Source organism: Pristis pectinata, chromosome 17 (genome assembly GCF_009764475.1).
Source record: "Pristis pectinata isolate sPriPec2 chromosome 17, sPriPec2.1.pri, whole genome shotgun sequence".
Taxonomy (NCBI): domain Eukaryota; kingdom Metazoa; phylum Chordata; class Chondrichthyes; order Rhinopristiformes; family Pristidae; genus Pristis; species Pristis pectinata.
In genome coordinates this window covers 34,671,373-34,694,550 of record NC_067421.1, presented here as the reverse complement: position 1 = coordinate 34,694,550, position 23,178 = coordinate 34,671,373, and the positions used below count along the sequence as shown (strand labels likewise).

The window sequence follows — 23,178 nt, the reverse complement described above, 5'->3', positions numbered from 1 at the left end:
ACGGGTTAGAGAGTTGTGGGCATGCTATGTTGACGCCAGAAGTGCGGCGACACTTGCGGGCTGCCCCCAGAACACTCTACGCAAAAGATGCATTTCATTGTGTGTTTCGACATACATGTGACTAATAAAGAGATCTTATCTTATCTTATGTGTATGAAATTAAGAGTTTAATGTTAAACATCACAGACCCAAAAACAATTGCATTTATATAGTGCCTTTGAAATATCAAATGTTACTTCACAGAAGTGTTCTCAAACAGAATTTGACACCAACCCTTTTAATGAGATCTTAGAGCAGATTGTTCGAAGAAACTCTGCCTTGAGGGATGTTGAAAGCCGAGAAGTTCAGGGAGAGGACTCCAGAGCTTAGTCCCTCAGGACCTGAAGGTGTGGCCACTGGTTGTGGAATCAGTAAAATCCAGAGGCACAAGGGGCCAGAATTGGGAGAACATAGCCATTGGGAAGGAATGGATGGGGTTATAGATTAATACAGTACAGAAACAGGCCCTTTGGCTCAACTCATCCATGCTGACCAAGATGCCCATCTAAGTAGTCCCACTTACCCATGTTTAGCCCAAATCCCCCTAAAACTTTTCTATCCACGTACCTGTCCAAGTGACTTTTAAATGTGGTTATTGTACCTGCCTCAACAACTTTCTCTGGCAGCTCGTTCCATCTACGCATCACCCTCTGTGTCAAGATCTTTCCCCTCAGGTCTTTTTAAATTTTTCCCCTCTCACCTTAAACCTGTGCCCTCTGGTTTTTGATTCCCTGGGAAAGAGACTGAGTGCATTCACCTTATCTATGCCCCTCATGATTTTATACAGCTCTATAAGGTCAATGAAAAGAACATTTTAAAACATGGTGCTTTGGGTCTCCATTGCATTAGTTGTTTCATTTGTTTGGGCTTTGCATCTTTAGGGAATGGTTAGGTTTGGTAATTCATGAAGAACATCATGGGGTGTTGCTGTACCTCAAATCAGGAGGCTAGCCTACCGCATTGTGGACTTAGCCACCTTTAAGATCAGAGAACAATTGGCTTGGGCCTTGAGCTGGAATTAGTTGGCTTCCGTGCAGCGTTAGTTAGTGGCACATTTATACAATGACTGGAGCTCTATTGAACCATAATAAAATGCAGTACAGAAGTATTAACAACCAATACCAACTCCTCAAGAAGTGGTTCAAATGCTGTGACTCCCTTCTTGAAGCAACACATTATATCTCTCCGTTTCTGTAAGTATTCTTCCATTGAATGGCTTAATACAAACTGAACATTATTTATGGTGAGTCGAATTGGAAGTGAGCAACGTTCTTTATTTTGCTTCCATTTTATTTCCTTTCCTACTTTCTACAGTAATTTTTCTTTGCCCTTGTTTTCAAGGCGAAGGCATAGTCCTGGCTGGTAGTGCAGGCAAGTACGTGGGCTATTTATGGTGGTAGAGTAACACAGCGAGTAGAACCGCTGCCTCATACCTCCAGTGACCTGGGTTCAATCCTGACCTCCGGTGCTGTCTGTGTAGAGCTTGAACATTGGGTTTCCTCCAGAAACTCCAGTTTCCTCCTACATCCCAAGGACGTGAGCGTTGATAGGTTAATTGCCACTGTAAATTGCCCCTAGTGTGTAGAACATAGAACATAGAACACTACAGCACAGAACAGGCCCTTCAGCCCACAATGTTGTGCCAACATTTTATCCTGCTCTAAGATCTATCTAACCCTTCCCTCCTACATAGCCCCCATTTCTCTATCATTCATGTGTCTGTCTAAGAGTCTCTTAAATGTCCCTAATGTATCTGCCCCCACAATTAGGTGATTGAACACCACCCCACAGTTGGGTGATTATCTCCTCACCAATGCAGCCATCTTGAGGGCAGTGAGACTCTGACCATGCAGGAGGATCTGATGGGGGAGGGCCCCTCTTACAGTCAGCCAAGCGAGGTCTTGGTGTCAGTAAGTGGTAGAATCTGGAGGGAGTTGTTGGGAATGTGGGGCGAAATAAAATGGGATTGGTGTAAGATTAGTGCAAGTGGGTACTTAATGGTCAGCGTGGATTCAGTGGGCCAAGAGGCCTGTTTCTGTGCTGTGTGACTCTGTGTCTATGTTCTGTCTCCATGTTCCAGAACATGGGAAGCTCATTCTGCTGCAATGGGAATGCTAAGGCTCCACCTAGCACTTAGGCTCCAATTAGGAGTTTGAGGAGATTGGGTATGTCACTCAAAGGCTCTTGCAAATTTCTATAGATGTATGGTGGAGAGCATTTTGACTAGTTACATCACAGCCTGGTGTGGAGGCTCCAGTGCAGAGGATCACAAGAGGCTGCAGAGTGTTGTAGACTCAGCCAGCTCAATCACGGGCACAACCCTCCCCGCCATTAATGATATCTTCAAGAGGCGGCATCCATCATTAAAGGACTCTCACCATCCGGAACTACCGTTACTACCATTGGCGAGGAGGTACAGGAACCTGAGGACCCAAACTCAATGATTTAGGAACAGCTTCTTCCCCTCCACCATCAGATTTCTGAATGGTCCATGAACCCATGAACTCTAATCTGTTATTCCTTTCTTTTGCACTATTTATTTATTTTGTAATTTATAGTAATTTTATGTCTTGCACTGTACTGCTGCCACAAAAAACAAATTTCACGACATATTAATCAGTGATAATAAACCTGATTCTGATTCTCTGTTGGGACTGACATTATTGGACAAATGCAGAGAGAGTTCAAGATCTCAGGTCCCCTCTCAGGAAGGGAAAGATTTCTCTGCATCATTACAAGGAAGGGTTTCCCCTGGTGTGATGGCCCCTCAATCAGTGGCAGAGGGACAGATTGATTATCTGGTAATTACCATGTTACTGTTTTGGTTAGCTTAATGTTTGCACATTGGGCTTCCATGCTTTCCTACATTACAACAATAACTATAAAAACATTTATTTGTGAAGCCCCATTATCATGAAAGGTGCTATATAAAAGCAAGTCTTCCTTTCATCTTTTGTAGGACATTTTCCTGTCCACCAAATTAGGCCTCCGTGAAGTGCCTCAGTGTACTTTCCCGTGGTAGGTTGTTGAGTAAAGACTGACCATCAAACACTCACCCACCTAATCCCATTTTTTAAATTCCCCCCACATTTCTAACAACTCCCCCCAGATTCTACCACTCACCTACACACAAGGGGCAATTTACCTGTTAACCTACCAACCCGCACGTCCTTGGGAAATTCTTGAGCATCTGAGGGAAATTCACCCAGTCACAGGGAGAATGTGCAAACTCCACACAGACAGCTCCTGAGGTTAGGACTGAACCCGGGTCGTTGGAGCTGTGAGGCAGCAGTTCTGCTAGCTGTGCCACTGCGCCATCCCAAGAAAACAAGCATCTTCCAAGCTTATCATGTCTCACAAGCTTGATCACCTTACCATTCAGGAAGCTGATTAATTTATTATGGTCCCAATGTCCAACATTTCATTTCTCCAAATTAACTGTCTTTCAAACATGGTCCTGATTGGTATCTGAGCTCTGACTGTTTCACAGCATACCAGTAGTGCTTTCCAACATCAAACAATGCCTCCATTCAGTCTTGAATTACTTCACTGTAAATAGTCTTGGAATTTGACACAATTCATTTCACTCTAAATATTTCATTGTGAACTGCAACAAAATACTCCTTGACTAGTCTACAGGACAATGGAATAATATAATGTGAATAGGGTCTAAACGTTAGAACAGCCTTGGCCGAAGTTAACGGCAATAAGCCAAGGATTTTAATATTAATAAATCAGTTCTCCAGGTCACATTGAACCACAAGCCAAAAATATTTCTGGGGAACATAAAGACAATTTGACAGATCATAGTAAGCCATAGGGTTGGCTGTGGAATGAGCATTCCAACAGTGAGTGCTTGTAAATCTATTGTAAAACTTATAAGACCTGAATTTACACTGGAATTTTTCTGCTTTTTAATCATTTTTGGGATCTTGGCAGAACCGGCAAGGCCAGCATTTATTGCTCATCCCCAATTGCCCTTGAGGTGGCAGTGAGCCGTCAACTTCACCTACGGCCGTCCTCCAGGCGGAAATGCTCCTATGGTGTTGTGGGATCGAGGGTTTAGACCCAGGGACGAGGAAGTGCCGGTGATATATTGTTGGTCATGCTGGTGTGCAACTCCAACGGGAATCTGTAGGTGGTGGCGTTCCCCTGCGGCTACTGCCCTTGTCCTTCCTAGTGGTAGCCGTCCTAGAAGGGGAGGTGCTATCAGAGTAGCCCAGGTTTCCTTCCCTGAAGGACATTAGTGAACCAGGTGGGTTTCTAAGAATATTGTGGTCTTCATTACTAAGACTAGCTAATCTTTCTCCCTGCCTCCACCCCTTCTCCTCTACCCCACCACCACCAGTTCCTGATAACTTAATTTTAACACACCACTGCTGTAGTGCGATTTGAATTCGGTCTCTGGATTACTAGTCCAGGCCTCTTGATTACTAGTCTGGTAACTTAACCACTGCACCACCTCCGTACTCCTATTGGTAAAAGTATCTCCACAGAGGTTTCTGCAGGCAATACAAATGCAATTATTTCATTTTTTTCTAGGTTGATCACCCAGTTAAATTGATCACTTTTGACAAACCCCATTTTTGGTTCACATCGAGGGGCTGTGTGGTAATGTAGCTGACCTGGACAGTGTACTAATGGGGCAGTGTGGATGGAGCTTCTCTCTGAACCCACACATACTCTGGTGGTGCTGAATGTTGACACAGTGGAAATTCACTCTACATCTAATCTCCGACATTCATAACCAGAGAAACATTATGGAGGTGAGTTAGGTGTGCTAAATCTAGGGATTTCTTGATAGGACAATAGGAGCTCCCTGGGAGTGCTAGATGTTCATGACTCTGACAAAAAATGTATGTCACGTCTAACTTTAGACCATGCACCTTCTCACTTTGGAAACAAGGCTCATCAAATTTCCCATACTCCATCTCATGCTTTCCCATCATCTCCAAACCATGGCTGTCCTTCTGGGAGGCCAAGTATAAAGTTAACAATAACTCATTGTTGTTCCTTGATTTTTCATCCCCATCTTCTCCTTAATTCTTGCCATCAGTGGTCATTGGCCCTCTCTGCATGAGATAGGAATTTGAAAAATATCAGGCTTGTACCGTATAGCTGAATTGGATGTCCATGTACTTCCCAAACCGGCTGGAATTATCATTCTTGAGGGTCTTGGCATTCCCAAAAGCCTGAAATAAGACACAGAGAATGAATACAAGTTATTGGAAAATGTTATTGAATAAACACATTTATTGGGATTAGGACCGGGGATGCAGCTTGTTCCCCTTCTTGAAGACAATGTTCCTCCAGAGTTTATCTTTTAGTAATTGGTAGCAGTAGGGGCTCAGGTGAACTCAATACAAAAGGTTGCTGGAGTTAGGAGCAGGACAGGTCCAATTCCTGATGATTTGTTGAAGGACCTTGTCACTTCAGAGAGAAGTTGCTCTCCGGGTTACAGGGTCATGAGGCTGCTGAGAAAGCTGCCTTAAATTGTAAGGACAGCTCTCAAGTGGTAAAAAGATTCCCTCTCAATTTACAACCTGTCGTCTTTGAGGAAATAGACGTTTATTTTCTGAAGTGTTAAGAAAACATCAGTAACATGTCTCATTCAATACTGAACTGCAGACTGACTGATGTCCACTGTGGAAATTTAGAACGAGACTGATAATGGACAGTCACAGGTGACATGGAGAACATAATAGTCTCCAATTTACTTGTGAACACAGTGCCGTCAATCTAAGTTTGATCATAAATTGCCATTCTCACTCAGATACGAGGAGAGTTTGTGAGGGAAATGTTGTACAGATGCACTGCAAGTGCTGTTTTGAGATTGGTTCTGCAGGCATGGTCATCAGAGCATGGTAGAGAATGCTTCTCTCTGTTGTGTCAACCTCCATCTGAACTGAAAATGCTTCATACTGGAGGTCAAAAAAGGAAATAACCTAACTTCCAGGATATTCTTCACCTTCATGTGTATAAAAAACAGGGTTTTTCTAAATTGCCCTTGGATAAAATGGATACCCTCACACTATAATGACTGGGAAAATCTCTAATCATATAACGAAACAGCAAAGGTTTTTATTTATTAAGAGAATGAAAGGATATGGGGTCAGTACAAAATTAAATTTGGTAAATTGGTCTATTATTGTCACAGGTACCGAGGTACAGTGAAAAACTTTGTTTTGCAAGCCATCCATACAGATTATTTCATCAAATCAGTACGTCAAGGTAGTACAAGGGAAAAGCAATAACAGAATGCAGAATATGGTGTTACAGTTACAGAGAAAGTGCAGTGCAGGCAGACAATAAGGTTCAAGGCCAAACGAGGTAGACTGTGAGGTCAAGAGTCCATCTTATCGTACTAGGGAACTGTTCAATAGTCTTATAACAGCGGGATAGAAGCTGTCCTTGAGCCTGGTGGTACATGCTTTCAGGTTTTTGTACCTTCTGCCCGATGGGAGGGGGGGAAAGAGAGAATGTCCGGGGTGGGTGGGGTCTTTGATTATGTTGGCTGCTTTACCGAGGCAATGAGAAGTGTAGACAGAGTCCACGGAGGGGAGACTGGTTCCTGTGATGTGCTGAGCTGTGTCCACAACTCTCTGCAGTTAAGAACGAGCCCTCGAGGTAAATGATCACATTGAATGGTGGAACAGACACGAGGGTCAAGTGCCTAATTCCTGCTTTTGTTCTTTACCTTCCCGTACAAAAGAGGTTTAATTCTGGGCTGGTCTGATCACAAGTAACAGACATAAAGAATTATGGAAATCTACAGCACAGAATGGGGCCTTTCACCCAGTTTGTCTCTGCCAGCCAAAATAAAACAGCTAGACTAATCCCACTTCCCAGCCCTTGCACTGTTGGTCTGTAGCTGTGTAGATAAGACACTTCTAGTGCTCATAAGGCCATAAGACCATAAAATCAGTAGGCCATCCTGTCCCATGAGCTTGTTCTGCCCTTCAACAGGATCATGGCTGATCCAATGTTCCTTCAATATTGGAAATCTGGGGAAGAAACAGTAAGAGCTGGAAACACTCAGAAGAGGCAGTATCTGTGGAAAGAGAGGCTGTTAATATTTCAGGGTTGAGACCCCTCATCACAACTGGGAAGGAAAACAAGGAGACAGAAGAGACTGCAGATGCTGGAATCTGGAGCAACAAACAAGACGTTGGAGGAACTCAGCGGGCCTGGCAGCATCTGTGGAGGGAAGTGGACAGTCGATGTTTCGGGTCGAGACCCTTCAGCCGGACTGATGACCCTCCAGTCCAGATGAAGGGTCTCGACCCGAAAAGTCAGCTAACCATTCCCCTCCACGGATGCTGCCTGACCCGCTGAGTTCCTCCAGCATCTTGTTTGTTGCTGAAAGAGAAAACAAGTTAGTTTTCAGTATCAGAGAAAGTGGGGCAGAGATGAGTAGAACAAAGAGAATATCTGAGATATGCTAAAACCAAATGGATTAATGTAGCAGTTAGAATCAGACTGTGTTTCCTTGTATTGTGTGTTGCTAATGGCAGAGCTCTGGGACACGGCCAGCAGGTTCGACCTGCAATTTTAGGTACCTTACTCTTTATCTCTCTCTGTATCAGAACTGGTCATTTCTGCCTGTCCTTATTTTGGCTCAGTTTTTCTCTTTATATTCATATAGTCTGACTTGCTGGGCTGGAGATGTATTTCGAAACTATTAGTTTGCACGTAACCAACTCCTTAGCAATAGTGAAGATGTTTAATCAGAAGTGAAAGGGCTGGCACCCTACTAACTGCACTACATAGTGCTGCACCCAGTAGGCAGGGCTAAATACGTAATGGATTCAGCAAATGAAAGGTTAATTTTACAGCTGATACCAAACTTGGGGGGGGGGAGGGGGAGCTGGAGGAAGTACCCAACACTGAGGTAGAATGCATTGGAATATAAAGTAAACTTGAAAGCGGTGCGGTTAAATGCTGAATAGTCTTCAACATGGATAAATTTAATGTGACTTACTTTTGCTGGCAAAACAGAAACACAGCCTACACCTTTTGAGGATAAAATAATTTGAATGAAGAGGAAGAACAAAGAGATCTGGGCAAATAATTGAAATGATTAAAATCGGCATTTTGTTTCAGCAAGTGATTTAAAAGCATTAAAAGAATCACTGGGGTTCATTGTTGTCATGGAATTCAAAGGAAGTACTATTTGTTTAAAGTTCTGACATAAAGGCTCCAGAGCAAAAAGTGTGAAGAAATATTCTGTTTAAAAATACTTGTTGTAGTTCATGGCTCAGAATCTTCCGAAGTATTTTAACCCTAATTAAATAGGATTGGATATGTAGGTCCAGCTATGATATAGGAAATGTGGTGGCCATTTTGTGCCCAGCAAGTGATGAGAAACAGAGAACACAGAACAGTACAGCACAGAACAGGCCCTTCAGCCCACAATGTTGTGCCAACGTAGCTATTCCCAATACATGACCAAATACTTGACGAAGAGAGGTCACAGAGGTGGAGCAGTGAGAGAGGGACTCACAAAGCTCCCGTCGAAGAGAGTCCTGAAGGAGGGTCCTGACCCAAAAGGTTGACCGCCTGCTTTTCTCCACAGATGCTGCCTGGCCCACTTAGTTCCTCCAAAATCATCGTGTTTTTCATGACCAAATACTTTGTTTCAGGGATGAAGGGTAAATATTGCCCAAGAGACTGGGAGGAGTTTACTTGCTCTTTTCTGAAATAGCATCAAAAATTTCTGAAGTAAGATTACAGAAAGGGAAAGGTTAACATTTCATCAGTAAGATCAGAGTTTTCTAGCATTGTCCCTATATAATGCACTTCCTGTGAGTTTCTCAACAAGACCAACACTATGGACAGAGGCACCAAGTATTATTACATTATCATTCCATTCTGCACTCACCTCCAGTACGGGGTTAGACAGTAGGAGACGGTCTCGCACCACCTGCAGCTGTTCTGTGGTCTGGCAGGTCTTGGCATAGAACTCTAGGATTTTCTTCGAGGCCTCAGTCTTCCCTGCTCCGCTCTCTCCAGAGATCAGGATGAAATGGTTGTTGTACTCCGTGCACATCACCCGATAGGCATTGTCTGCGATTGCATAGCTGAAGGGGAACAGATAACAAAAGGTGAAAACGAGTCATTGTATCACCCAAACCTATGACCTCCACCATCTAGAAAATGCATGGGAACACCATCACCGCCAAGCTCTTCCCAAACTCACACGCCATCCCGACGGGGATAAATAACACCACTCCTTCATCATCATTGGCTTGAAAGTATGCAAGTCCCTAAACGCCCATGGACGATGAGGGGACTCTCCCACTGCACAGACTGTAGCTGTGCATGAAGACCCATCACTGTTTCCTTAAGGGCAATTAGTGAAGGCCAAATTCTTGTAATGCGGGTGACCACAATCCAATTATTTTTCTTTAGATTTGTGCCTCCTGCACTATGCTGAAAGAACCAGTTCATGCTGAGGTATTAGCCGATGGATACTGCAAAGGCCACTTGTAACCTATTGCTCATGTGACCATTAAACATGATGATGGAGAGGAAATCCCAACTGAACCCAACATGCCAGCACAGATGGCGATCAGGAACACTTCATATGTCCCAGATGTCAAGGGGAGAGTGAAACGATTTTCAGAGTCTTCCACAGTCCCGGTGATCAAGGGATCAGGCAATTAACCCAGACTGGGCAGTACATCAGCACATCTAACAGGACTTTATGTGTGGCAAGGTACATGCCAGCAATATCAACAACCAAGCAAAGGCGATCTTTAATTACTGCCTCCAGTGAAACCTCAGACATTCAACAATCCTAGCAATCATACTAGAAGCAGCAAACCTGGTGAATCTGATAACGTTTACCTTAGTAAACAGAATCCATCACTCACCCCACCCCCCATCTACCCTTCTGGCTCTGTGGGGCTCAGGGTCAACCCTGGTGAAGTTGCTTCCAGAACCTTCACTGTAGACAAACAGTCCATTTTTTCTGGGCAAAGTGAAGGAATATGTTTAGAGGTTTCTTCAATTGGGAAAGTAACCTGGTTGAGTGACTTAAACTGGTGGATTTGGACCAGAGGTTTTGATGCTGTGGTTCTATTTTGAAAAGCACAGGTATTAAGAGATTATGGGACCATGGTGGGTGCATGGAGTCAAGCCAAGACCTAGTTGAATATTAAGCTTGGGGCTGAATGGTCTCCCATTCCTCTGTGTTTCAGTATGGAGCAGGGCAGCCATGGAGCACATTGATGCTCTGATACACCATTCCACAGAGCAGCAGGAATACCAGGCCCCAATCTTGGTTGTAGTTTCAACCTGGGTTATGGATAAGTTCTGTATTTCCAGAAAAGAAGTAATCCCCACAGAGTTTTTGGCGACAGCCCTGTGGTATGTGTGGAAGTTAGACAAAGACTCAGCCACAGTGCTCGGTGTCCTAGTGGTCCATTGGTTGAGCCCACCTTTGAGATACTAACAGTGTCATCAGTGGCGTTCCTCAAGCACATTCCCCACCCATCACCACCCATCCCAAGTTCCACAGTGATGCAACAAACCATGGCCAGTCACATCTCCACAGGGAAAGCAAAGGGGAGTTGAAAAATTCTTGGCTCGTTTGGAGAGGTTGCTGATCTCAGGATGAGACAGGAAGGGAGGCCAGAGGATAATACTGTGAATAGGGAAAATCAGAAAATGCCACAAAACACTTAGCAGACCCATAAATCCTATGGAGAGGGAAGCCCAAGCAATGTCCACAGTCAATGACCATTCATGATATTTGAGGTGAGCAGGTTTTAAGCAAACTCAGAGCCAGGGAAAAGGAGGCACAAAGTCAGGTGGATTACATGACCAATCAGATGAAGGCGGAGGTAATAGAACATAAAACATAGAACACTACAGCACAGTACAGGCCCTTCGGCCCACAATGTTGTGCTGACATTTTATCCTGCTCAAGATCTATTTAACCCTTCCCTCCCTCATACTCCTCCATTTCTCTTTCATTCGTGGGGCTATCTCAGAGTCTCTTAAATGTCCCTAATGTATCTGCCCCCACAACCTCTGCCGGCAGTGCGTTCCACGCACCCACCCCTCTCGGTGCAAAAAGCTTACCTCTGACATCCCCCTTATACCTTCCTCCAATCACCTTAAAATGATGTCCCCTCATGTTAGCCATTTTCGCCCTGGGAAAAAGTCTCTGACTGTCTACTCGATCTATGCCTCTTATCATCTTGTACACCTCTATCAAGTCACCTCTCATCTTCCTACTTTCCAAAGAGAAGAGCCCTAGCTCACTCAACCTGTCCTCATAAGATGAGGTAATGGGATTGGTTTGGGAGCAATGGATGAATCTCAGTCGATGAAAACTGGAGATTCATTGAATCAGAGATTAGAGGAGGATTTTGCGGGGACTCTTCAAAATGTGACTCATCGATCCACTACTCCTTCCCTTTAGCCCTGTGAGTTTATTCCTTTGTAAGTGTTTATCCAAGTTGAAAATTGCAATTAAATCTGTTTCTTACACTATTCAGGCAGCATGTTCTGGGTAATAACTTGCTGAGTTTAAAAACCTCTTCATGTTCTGTCAATTACTTTGACTCTGTATCCCTCCACCATCAGCCCCCAATATTCCAATGAAAAGAGTTCTGCTCTAACACTCTGAATAACACTGCAAATGGTTATGAAATGTGAAGGGAAAAAGAGGGTGGTGGTTAAAAGTCTCACCCTCCAATGGAAGTTGTGGCGGGAAGGATGAAAAGAAGGAGAAAGAAAATCATGTACAATCCTACAACTCACATATGAGGTGGGAGTTCAAAGAAATTCACTCCTTGGTAGAGCTCCTTCTTTTTGGGGGTGTATATATCCAGCTCCTTGTATGGATTCACAGACACCAGCAGAGTGCCGATATATGTCTGAAGAATAAAAGAGGTTCCATGTAAAGGAAGGTCAATGTGAAACGCTTTGAACAAATATTTATTGATGTGTTAATATTTCAGTCTTTTTCAAAGTTTTAAATCAGATTAAATGACAACACTCTTGGAGATATTTCACCGTGTTTAAGCTGCTTTATAAATACTGGTTAACAATATAGTTGAGTATCAATGAACTATCCTATAATCAGTACCGGACAATATACCAGAGACCTAGCTCGAGGTAGACTCTACAGTGCTGAGTTTTCTTGAGCCGTGAGTCCGATGTTGACTCTGGGTTGTGCTGCCCTCTGACTGTGTAGGGTCAGTGGAGGGCAACTCAATGATATGGTGGAAATGTCAGCCTTATCCTCCCCTTGGGTTTTGTTCAGGAACCCCAACCTAGGTGTTGTCCTGATCCCCCGAGCAACCGGACCCATTCAAAGTTCCAGGATGCTTGCCTCGATCCCATTAGGATCAATTAGGCCAGAGTGGGCCAGATCTCGATCAGGCCAGAACCCAAACACGTGTGTCTGAGACTCCTCCAGGGGACCCATCTGCCTGAGGTGTGACCCCCATGGCGCATCTGCTCTTGACCTTGGGCACTCTGGTGGGGATTCAGCAGTGGTCAAAGGCGCAAGTGCTCCGAAGGTTCATCTCTGCTTCCCTAAAGACCATAGACCATAAGATACAGGAGCAGAATCAGGCCATTTGGCCCATTGAGTCTGCTCCGCCAGTCAATCATGGCTGATTTTTTTTCTTCTTTTCTCAACCCCATTCTCCTGCCTTCTCCCCATAACCCTTGACCCCCTTACCAATCCAGAACCCACCAATCTCTGCCTTAAGTACACCCAATGACTTGGCCTCCACAGCCCTCTGTAGCAACAATTTCCACAGATTCACCACCCTCTGGCTGAAGAAATTCCTCCTCATCTCAGTTCTAAAGGGATGTCCTTTTATTCTGTGCCTTTGGATCCTGGACTCTCCCGCTAATGGAAACATCCTCTCCACCTCCACTCTATCCAGTAGGTTTCAATAATATCCCCCCTCATCCTTATGAACTCCATCAAGTACAGGTCCAGAGCCATCAAATGCTCCACATATGTTAAGCCTTTCATCCCTGGGATCGTTCAAAGACCCCTGGTGCTGAGACATCAGACCAGATGGCTGCAAATTTAATCTCTGTCCAATGCCAAGTTAAAGTGGACTATGACCAAATCCAACTGGAGCAATGATAGGGCTGTTAGAATTAGTTTATCAGATGGATCAAGTTAAAAAAAACTGTCAAATTTAATCCCACATTTAATTATTGTTTTTAAGTGAGCATATGTGGTGTTTAGGAAGGACAAGAGAGGTTTCACAATTGCAGATGGCCTGCAGGCTCACTCGGCCTGCAGCTGGGAATGTGAGGTAGTCCCCCCTACAGGAGAGGAGGAGGGACAACAAGCATTTCCGCTCCCAGCCCCTGCAGTCACTGGTAGACAGGGTCCCTTTAAGAAGTGGCATGATATTCCAAATAAACCTTCTGAATCATGATAAACTAAAGCAGAAAAGCATTATTTCCAGCAAACATATGACCAAAAGGAAATTAAAAACAGCATCCTGCATTATTTACAGTCCCCACACCAGATAGGAATTATTAAAGTCCCTTTTATCTGTCAATGCTTTTCCTGTTTCGGGAATAGACAAGGCCTCAAGGGCATCTCCAACTTCCTTCATCCTCACTGTCATAGCTGGGAGTGTGGCATGCTTGACCCCACCCTCCACACATGCTGTCCCCTGTCATTGTTCCCTCTCATTTCTCTTTTTAAAAAGTCAGCCAGAAACCTGCCCAGTTCCAAATGTCATTGATCCAAAGATGCAGTGTCATTTTTGTCTGTCTGCACTCCCTGCAAAGTCCTTTGGGAGGTTTCATTGTCTTAAAGTGATGGCATGGGTGACCTCTGCTGGGACCTTGTGGTGGAGACAACATGCCTGTTTACAATGGCTGTGCCCCTTCTATGTTGGGAGTGCCTTTCTGCTACTAGCTAGGGTGAGCTTCAGAGACCATATTAAGTAAGAAGTAGATCCACTTAAATTGCAGTGATAACCTCTACTGGGCTACTTTTTTTTGTAGGACAATTTGGTAAAGAGCAGCAGTTACATAGATGAGGTTCTCCCGGAAGCGTTTACGAAGATTGTCCAGAAAGGCAATTTCGCTGGTGTAAGAATCGAGTAGCACAAAATCCTGCACTCCCACTCTGTCTCGGGCTGTCAAAGCTCCTTCCATGTTGACTTGGAATCTGCTTCCTGTTTCCTTCTTCTGGAAGAGAAAGCGAGAGGAAAATGACTGGCTGCACAGAGACAGAGAAGTGCATACATCACATATACGTCATTGCTAGTCTGGTACATTCTTCAGCTGAATTCTGATCCACAACATCGTCAGCAGGTATGCTGCTGTGTGCCATGAATCGCCAGATGGTGATAAAACTAGTTTATATCAAGTCAAGTCGAGTTTATTGTCACCTGCACAAGTATATGTTTGCACAGCTGCAAGGAAAAACTGACTTGTAGCAGCATCACAGGCACAGAGCATCAGATACACAACTTTCAAAAGAAAAGCTAATTAAACATAAATTATAGAAAAATTATACAAGAAAGAACACAACTAGAACAAAAAAAAGTCCACTGTAGTGCAAAGTGGTCAAAGTGGTCATATGAAGTCGTGATTAGGGTTGTGCAGGTTGGTTCAAGAACTGAATGGTTGAAGGGAAGTAGTTATTCTTGAACCTGGTGGTGTGGGACTTCAGGCTTTATACCTCCTGCCCGACGGTAGCTGTGAGAAGATGGCATGGCCCAGATGGTGGGGGTCTTTGATGATAGATGCCGCCTTTTTGAGGCGGTGTCTCCTGTAGAAACTTTCGATGGTGGGGAGGGATGTGCCTGTGATGTATTGGGCTGAGTCCACTGCTCTCTGCAGCTTCTCTAGTTAAGGCACTGAGTGGGGAAATTTTGGAAAAATCATTTTTGGTTAGAATGGTTGGAATGTGGAGCTCACTATTACTTGGTCATTGAGGCAGGTAACATAGAGAAGCTGGATAAACAGATAAGAGGTAAATGGAGGGAGCAGAAGGGCTTAGTAATTAGGTTAGATGAGGGGTTGTGCCAGAAATAAATTTGGGTAGAATAGATCAGCTGGGATAAAAGACCTGTTCCTGTACTTTAACTTGAATGTCAGTGAAATAGTTGAGCCAGTCAGACCAGGAAGCTTTGGAATTCAACCCTTGTTAAGTAAAGGTGTGAAATTGCTATCAGTTCCTGATAAGGTAAAAGAGGAAAGTGAGTCCAGGTCCACCTGCATGTATTGTCAGGTAGGGTCAGCTATGATGCTTTCTGCAGTCAAATAGCCCACTGCCTCTTCCTTTCAGGAAGGCCATATGGAGCAACAACACACCATCAGTGGACTGCTACTTGTATTGTGCATGTATCCCTGTAAGGAGTGTCTCCTGAGGTCGCAGCTGCATGATATCGCAATGCATTAGCAGAGTAATGTACGCTGAAACTGACACAGTGTCATTACACCAGGCGACTCGATAACACTGTTTAATGAAAGTCATATTGCAAGGTTGCAGTCTAAATGGGACTTTTAAAACAGCTCCAGTATTTCAGAACACTCTGTTCTAGCGCAAGTAGAGGGTAGAAGAGGACATTTGTGCCTTTGGCAGACTGACACTGAGAGGGAGAAGATTGCCAGTAAGCGAGGGACCAGGAGATGAAGTAGTCCTGTTGGTATCTTGGGGTCCATGTCCATAGATCCCTCAAGGCTGCCACACAGGTCAATAGGGTTGTTAAGAAGGCGTATGGAGTGTTGGCCTTCATTAGTCGGGGTATTGAGTTCAAGAGCTGCGAGGTGATGTTGCAGCTCTATAGGACTCTGGTCAGACCACACTTGGAGTATTGTGTTCAGTTCTGGTCACCTCATTATAGAAAGGATGTGGAAGCTTTAGTGAGGGTGCAGAGGAGATTTAGCAGGATGCTGCCTGGATTGGAGAGCATGTCTTATGAGGATAGGTTGAGTGAGCTAGGGCTTTTCTCTTTGGAGAGAAGGAGGAAGAGAGGTGACTTGATAGAAGTGTACAAGATGATAAGAGGCATAGATCCAGTCAACAGTCAGAGACTTTTCCCCAGGGCAACAATGGCTAACACGAGGGGGCATAATTTTAAGGTGATTGGAGGAAGGTATAAGGGGGATGTCAGGGGTAAGTTTTTTACACAGAGAGTGGTGGGTGCCAGCAGAGGTTGTGGGGGCAGATATATTAGGGACATTTAAGAGACTCTTAGACACATGAATGACAGAAAAATAGGGGGCTATGTGGGAGGGAAGGGTTAGATAGATATTAGAACAGGATAAAATGTCGGCACAACATTGTGGGCTGAAGGGCCTGTACTGTGCTCTAGTGTTCTATGTTCTATGTTCTATGTAAATATGTGGAGCCAAGGGCTCAGAGGCAGACTGGTGCACCGTGCTGAATTACAGTTGAGGTAGAGGTGGAAGGTGTTAACCTCAGATGTAGCTCTGGTAGATTAGGCAGAGAGAAGATTCGACTTCTGATGTTAGGCAGTTCATGTGTGTGTCTGGAAGTGAATCAGGGGTTGACTTAGATGATCTCTGGCCAAACAGCCTGTGGCCCTCACTCCTTAGGTTCACCCATGGAACACAGTGTCTCAAAAGCAAGGTAGTGTGTGATAGAACACTGCCCAGGAGTGTGCCAGTGTTTTCAGGAAAGGTTGGGGGAGAGAATGTGCACGAGCTTGTTATTGGGGAAGTGATCCATATATTTGTTTTCTTTCAGTAAAATCTCAAATAAGGAGATTAAAAATAGTTCAAGGCCCCAAACATCAGCACATTCACCCAGATAACTGATGAGATCATAAGTTCTGGCAAACAGTCAGGTTATTATTAAATATGCTGACAATAATTCCCAGAGAAACACCACAGAATTATTATTTTATTAAATTAGGGCATAATCAATGCCGGAGAAACGTTAACATTTCCTCTATTTGTTTCTAGGATCTCCGTATTGCCGAACAGCACGGCTGCCTAGTGCCTTGGATGTTCTTTCCCACTTGAAAGGTGCTGCATAGACTTCAAGGTGTTGGTAAACGTTCCACCCAACTCCCCTCTCCACACAAGTCACTAACAAGTTGCAGCAAGCATAAGATGCATCCAGCTCTCCATCCGACCACCTTGTGTCCGTCCCTAAAGAATTTTACCAGAGAGCGAAAGAGAGAGAGGGAGAAAGAGAAAAGAATACAGAACATGGAACAGCACAGCACAGGAACAGGCCCTTCGGCCCATCATGTCTGCACCGACCATGAAGCTAATCTAACTACTCCCATTTGCCTGCACGTGGTCCATATCCCCCTATTCCCTGCCTGTTCCTGTGTCTATCTAAATACCTCTTATACATTGCTATTGTATCTGTACTATACCATCTCCCCTGGCAGCAGTTCCAGGCACCTGCCACTCTCTGTGTAAAAAACATCCCTTCCACATCTCCTTTAAACTTTTCCCCTCTCACCTTAAACCTATGAGAAACAGAGAGGGACAGGGGGACAGAGAAAGAGAGGGAACATAGAACATAGAAAACTACAGCACAGTACAGGCCCTTCGGCCCACAATGTTGTGCCGACATTTAATCCTGTTCTAAGATCCATCTAAGTGGAAGAGAACACATCCTGTCAAGGGCCTGAAGCCTCTGGGAGAGGAAGAGGAGAGAGAGAGAGAGAGAAAGAGGAGAGAGAGAGAGAGAGAGAGAAAGAGAGAGGGTGGGGAGAGAGAGATCCCATTCTGTTGGCACTGGGGCATCAGTTCTGTACAGGATTTCTTACTCATCAATAGTAGAACATAGAACACTACAGCACAGTACAGGCCCTTCGGCCCACAATGTTGTGTTGACATTTTATCCTGTTCTAAGATCTATCTAACCCTTCCCTCTCACATAGCCCCCTATTTTTCTATCATTCATGTGTCTATCTAAGAGAGAGACAGAGACAGAGAGAGACAGAGAAAAAGAGAGTGAGGGGGAGATAGAGAGAATGACAGAGAGAGAGAGGGAGGGAGAGAGAGACAGACAGACAGAGAGACAGAGACAGAGAGAGACAGAGGGTGGGGGGGGGGGGGGGGGGGGAAGATTGTCAATGGCGGAATGACTATCAAGAAGGATGGTCCAAGCTGCTGCCCATGAGGATGAGCCTCTAGCGACCAGAGGGAGGACTATTTTAGGGCATAATCAACTTCTGATAAATGGATATATCCCATTTACATGTCCCTTCATTGTTTGTCCAGTACATCTTGACTAACCTATTTTAGTTCTAGTTACCTAAACTCCCTTTTCTTCACGTTTCTAAAAATACCTAATATTTTTCCTGAGATTTATCTTGTTCCAGCAAGAATTATCTCCTAGTGCGGAAGTTAATCTCCCAAGGAACTTTCTTTTTGCAAGTGGAGGAAATGGTTTTCCCCGAGCTTGGGTGAATGATTGTCTGAGGTGTGTTGTGGCATTTTAGATAATGATTGTGGTTTTCTACCAGGCAAGTGCTCATGAGACACCAACCAATACCAGACATATAGCTATCAGGAACAAAATCAAAATCCTGCGGGAAATGAGAACCTAAGTAAAAACAAGTGAGGCAGCATTTGCAGAGAGAAAAATGGTGTTAATGTTTCAGGTGATGAGCTTTTATCTGATGGTTTTTGGTGGTGTCACATATCCCAGAGTAACTATTCCCTAGATCAGTGCAATAGGACATTGAGGATGAAAAAAATACTACTGGCATTTTAGTGTTGTTGCATCAATGTCACATCCATTATATTTATTATCTTAACAAAATGATAAAGTGAATTACTGACTGCTGTGATTATAAGCAAGTACAGTGGCCATTTTGTGATAACAAGCTCCACAGACCAGTTGATCTAATTTTGAAGGCATCTTACCCAAATCTCCAAAGAATATCTTTTGTTTTTTCCTGATCAGAGCTCCAGCATTTTCAAAGTTCATTTAAGGAGTAGCTTGAGCTTTAACCTTGCACCGAAGGATGACAGTATCAGCAGAGAGGCATGTCTGGAGGGGCAGTCTGGTTTGTTGTCTCAGGCTAGGTTTTGTGCCCAACAAGGGAGGGCTCTGACAAGACCCAAAGCAACCAACGGTTATTGGCGTGCTGGGGTGCACACAATTCTCCCTGTGGGCAGTCATGATTACACTGTGAGCTCCTACTGCTGTAGTCTGATATCACTCACAGATAAATGCAACAAAGTGTGGATAAAACATTGTCCAATTCAAGATGCACATTTCATAACGTTAGTCTTAATAAAGAACGGTTGAGCTCTCTGTAGCAGCCAGAGCGACGTCAAGTATCCCATCAGGCTCTGGGAGGATGCTCTGCTGGCTGGGAGGAGATGCTGGGAACCATAGAACAAAGAAACACAGTAAAGGAATGGTCACATAATCGACATGTTGTCAATATAACATGAAACTTCAGTCCCTCTACTCACCCGAGGACAGGACAAACAAATGGGGATGTTTTGGGAATTGACATCTTGTGAAAGGAACAATTTCAAAAGCACAAACATTCTGATAATTAAGGAACTAAATGATTAAACTAATTGTGGAATGGCACTAGCGGGAAGTTGAAGAACTCATATGGATAAGGATTGGAATTCCAGCTGCATAAATGTTTGGAAGATATGCAAAGAAATGTAATAGAAGTTGCTTCATGAGATGATCAGCTGAAGGAGGCCCTGAGTCAGGGACTCAGAGAAGAACTTACCGAGATCGATCCTTGGCCAGCTTCATTAAGGCTGGGTAATATCTGAATACAGGTTGCGGGTTTTGGAAGTTGTGAAAGTAAACGAAAGTGTTGTGCAAGTAACTGAAAGAATTGTGAAACTAAAGAGTTAAGTGGTTGTTTGAAACTATGTGGTGAATCTTTGAGCTGTTTAAACCAATCACGATTAAGAAAGAAGTATAGTTGTAGGGCAAAGTCAAATGGCTTTTATCATGTGCTGCATTTCATTGGCAACATCTCTTTATGGATGAACTCAACTGAGGAAGAAATAACAATAGTGAAACAATCTAAATTGAAAGATTTTTCATTGGTTCTGCAAGTGGTGCCATTCATTCTACTGAGCAATAGCAATGCAAGGCAATACATAGTTGCACGGAATTATAAAGAATTATAAAGATATCCAAAGGATTATCCGATTAAAAATCAAATTTGTTGCCTGGATTGGAGAGCATGTCCTATGAGAACAGGTTGAGTGAGCTAGGGCTTTTCTCTTTGGAGCGAAGGAGGAGGAGAGGTGACTTGATAGAGGTGTACAAGATGATAAGAGGCATAGATCGAGTGGACAGTCAGAGAGTTTCTCCCAGGACAGAAATGGCTAACACGAGGGGGCATAATTTTAAGGTGATTGGAGGAAGTCATAAGGGGGATGTCAGAGGTAAATTTTTTACACAGAGAGTGGTGGGTGCATGGAATGCACTGCTGGCAGAGGATATGGGGGTAGATACATTAGAGACTTTTAAGAGACTCTTAGATAGACACATGAATGATAGAGAAATGAAGGGCTATGTGGGAGGGAAGGGTTAGATAGATGTTAGAGCAGGATAAAATGTCGGCACAACATCGTGGGCCGAAGGGCCTGTACTGTGCTGTAATGTTCTATGCCCTATGTTCGAAGAGACTGCAGGTGCTGGAATCTGTAGCAAAAAACAAACTGCTGGAGGAACCCAGCAGGATGAGTTGCATCTGGGGGGATATAGGAATTGTCGATGTTTCAGGTCGAGACCCTACATCAGGACATCAGACCCTGCACTGTGCCGACAATTCCTCCCCCACCCCCCCAAAGATGCTGCTCAACCTGCTGGGCTCCTCCAGCAGTTTGTTTTTTGCTCCAACTGATACACGCCTCTCTTGTCCAACCTTTCCTCAGATGATAACCCTCCAATTCCAGGTATCAGACCAGTACTGTCTACAATTCCTGCCGCCTGTCTACACTTCCCATTGCCTCGGGAAAGCAGCCAACATAATCAAAGACCCCACCCACCCCAGACATTCTGTCTTCTCCCCCCTCCCATCAGGCTGAAGATACAAAAGCTTGAGAACACATACCGCCAGGCTCAAGAACAGCTTCTATCCCACTGTTGTAAAACTCTTGAATGGACATCTTGTACGCTAAAGATGAACTCGTGATCTCTCAGTCTACCTCATCATGGTCCTTGCACCTTATTGTCTGCCTGCACTGCACTTTCTCTGTAACTGTAACACTAGATTCTGCATTCTGTTATTGCTTTTCCCTTGTACTACCTCAATGTACTGATGTATGGAACGATCTGCTAAATGGCAATGCAAGGAAAGCCTTTCACTGTATCTCGGTACATGTGACAACAATAAACCAATTACCAATTATTAAACCTTCTCTAAGTGGCTTCCAATGCATTCCTTAAATTAAGAAACCAATACTGTTCTGTAATTGTTCTGTGATGATTTCCATCATGTCAAAATGCAACATTTAATGGTACATTGGTTAAAAAGGTGTTTATACAATAAACCACCTCAACCAAACTGATCCATGCTCCTGTGTTCCAATCACCTGTTTATTTAAATGTTTAGTTCTTTCTTAAAAAGAACGTCTTTTCCAGTTCTTGCCTAATCTGTCTGATGGGACATACAAAAGTCTTCCTGCAGCAAGTTACCAGCATGTCATTACCAGCGTTGTGATTTATAAAGGCAGATAGTTTGAAATCATCCCAGTTACTCCCACCTCTACAAAACGGTTGGGAATGTTGAAGGTCCTTATAGGATGTACATCCTCTGCCTTTGAGAACAAGTTCATGTTACTTTACAAAACTGATGTTACACAAGCTGCACCAAGCATATAAGATGCCAAATTTCTTTCCCATTTAACAATCTTCTGCAACGCACCCATTCTAAAAGAAAATGACCACAGGAGGTCAGTCAGTAGCTGTAAAAAGAAAAATGTGGTTAATGCCTCGAGGGTAGTAATCAAATTTGGCAGCTCAGAACAGACCTTTTCCTTAATACCAGTGTGTTCTCAGCAGTTTCCATGTTCCCTGATTTTCAACATCTACAGCTTTTCTTTAATCTACACATTAATCTCATAAACTTACCTTTCTTACATTCCTTGTGGATTTGGTATAAATTTGTTTCCTCTGCTCTGCTACTCAGGTCTTTTGCAAGAGTTGTGCCCGTGAGTTCATCTAGTCTCTATATGTGGTATCAGTGTGTTGGAGGATATTTCGGAGATTCAGATCAGAGCTCCACCACAAGGAAGGCAATGTCATTATTTATTTCAAGCTGAAGGGTGGATGTTGGGGGAGGACATTCGATTTCCAATGTGAACAAATGCCACCGATAACACCAGGGCTCAGATATAGAAAAACAAAATGTGGGGTTATGACCTCTGGACAGGAAGTCAGCAATGGAGACCAATATTGTTGCCAGTTTGAATTAAAGTGGCTGAAGAATAGGGTGGAAGGAGTGTTCAAGGACAATTTGCAAGTGGCCAAATAAAGTGTTGGGACTGGTGCTCAGAAGAAGCTGATTACATTTTTTTTATTTGGTGATTTGCTGGTTAAGAGTTCTGTGAACATTATTTAAAGTTACAAAACACGAAGGTACAATCAGAGGATACAATGACCATCACCGGCAATGTTAATGATTTGGCTGCAAGGAGAATGGGGCCTAAATCTGTGTAGTAAACAATTCAGGGATCAAAATAAATTACCACCAGATATCGGTAAGACATGGTAAACAGGGAGAGATTGGCAATCCGATAAATGCAGGGTAAATGCATCTGAGTGAACATAAACCTAAACATAGAATGGGGGATGAAGAAACAACCTGCTGGAAGGACTCAGCGGGTCGAGCAGCATCTATGGGAGGAAGGGAATTGTCGACGTTTCAGGTTGAAACTCTGCATCAGGATTACCTTCAATGTTTTGGGTCAAAACCCCAAACCAGATTCCAGCATCTGCTGTCTCTTGTGTCTCTATAGAGTGAAGAGTAGGATGAATTGGTGCTTCAGGTTCAACACACATTGAAAGGAGAATGTTAGGCAAATTTAACTATGATCGAAGTTGTAACATTGTGAATAATGTTCTACAACAGCAGGCCGCTCCACAGAGGGGTGGTTTGTACGATCAGCTCTGAGGGAGTGCGGTGAAGGGTTGGGGTCGGTTGGGGGAAGTGT

General features: G+C 43.9%; 1 protein-coding gene across 1 annotated transcript in view; it reads right to left on the bottom strand.

Annotated features, from left to right (window-relative positions):
* Positions 1-22,173, bottom strand: part of myo1ha (myosin IHa) — an 81,299-nt gene extending 59,126 nt beyond the window's left edge. Inside the window, exons 1-5 of the mRNA XM_052031981.1 lie at positions 22,097-22,173; positions 14,068-14,226; positions 11,812-11,927; positions 8,921-9,119; positions 5,151-5,231 (exon numbers count right to left, since the gene is read on the bottom strand). Of these exons, the coding sequence (XP_051887941.1) occupies positions 5,151-5,231; positions 8,921-9,119; positions 11,812-11,927; positions 14,068-14,193 (522 nt within the window). The 5' untranslated portion in view covers positions 14,194-14,226; positions 22,097-22,173. The remainder of the gene's footprint in view (positions 1-5,150; positions 5,232-8,920; positions 9,120-11,811; positions 11,928-14,067; positions 14,227-22,096) is intronic.
* Between the last annotated feature and the right edge of the window lie 1,005 nt (positions 22,174-23,178).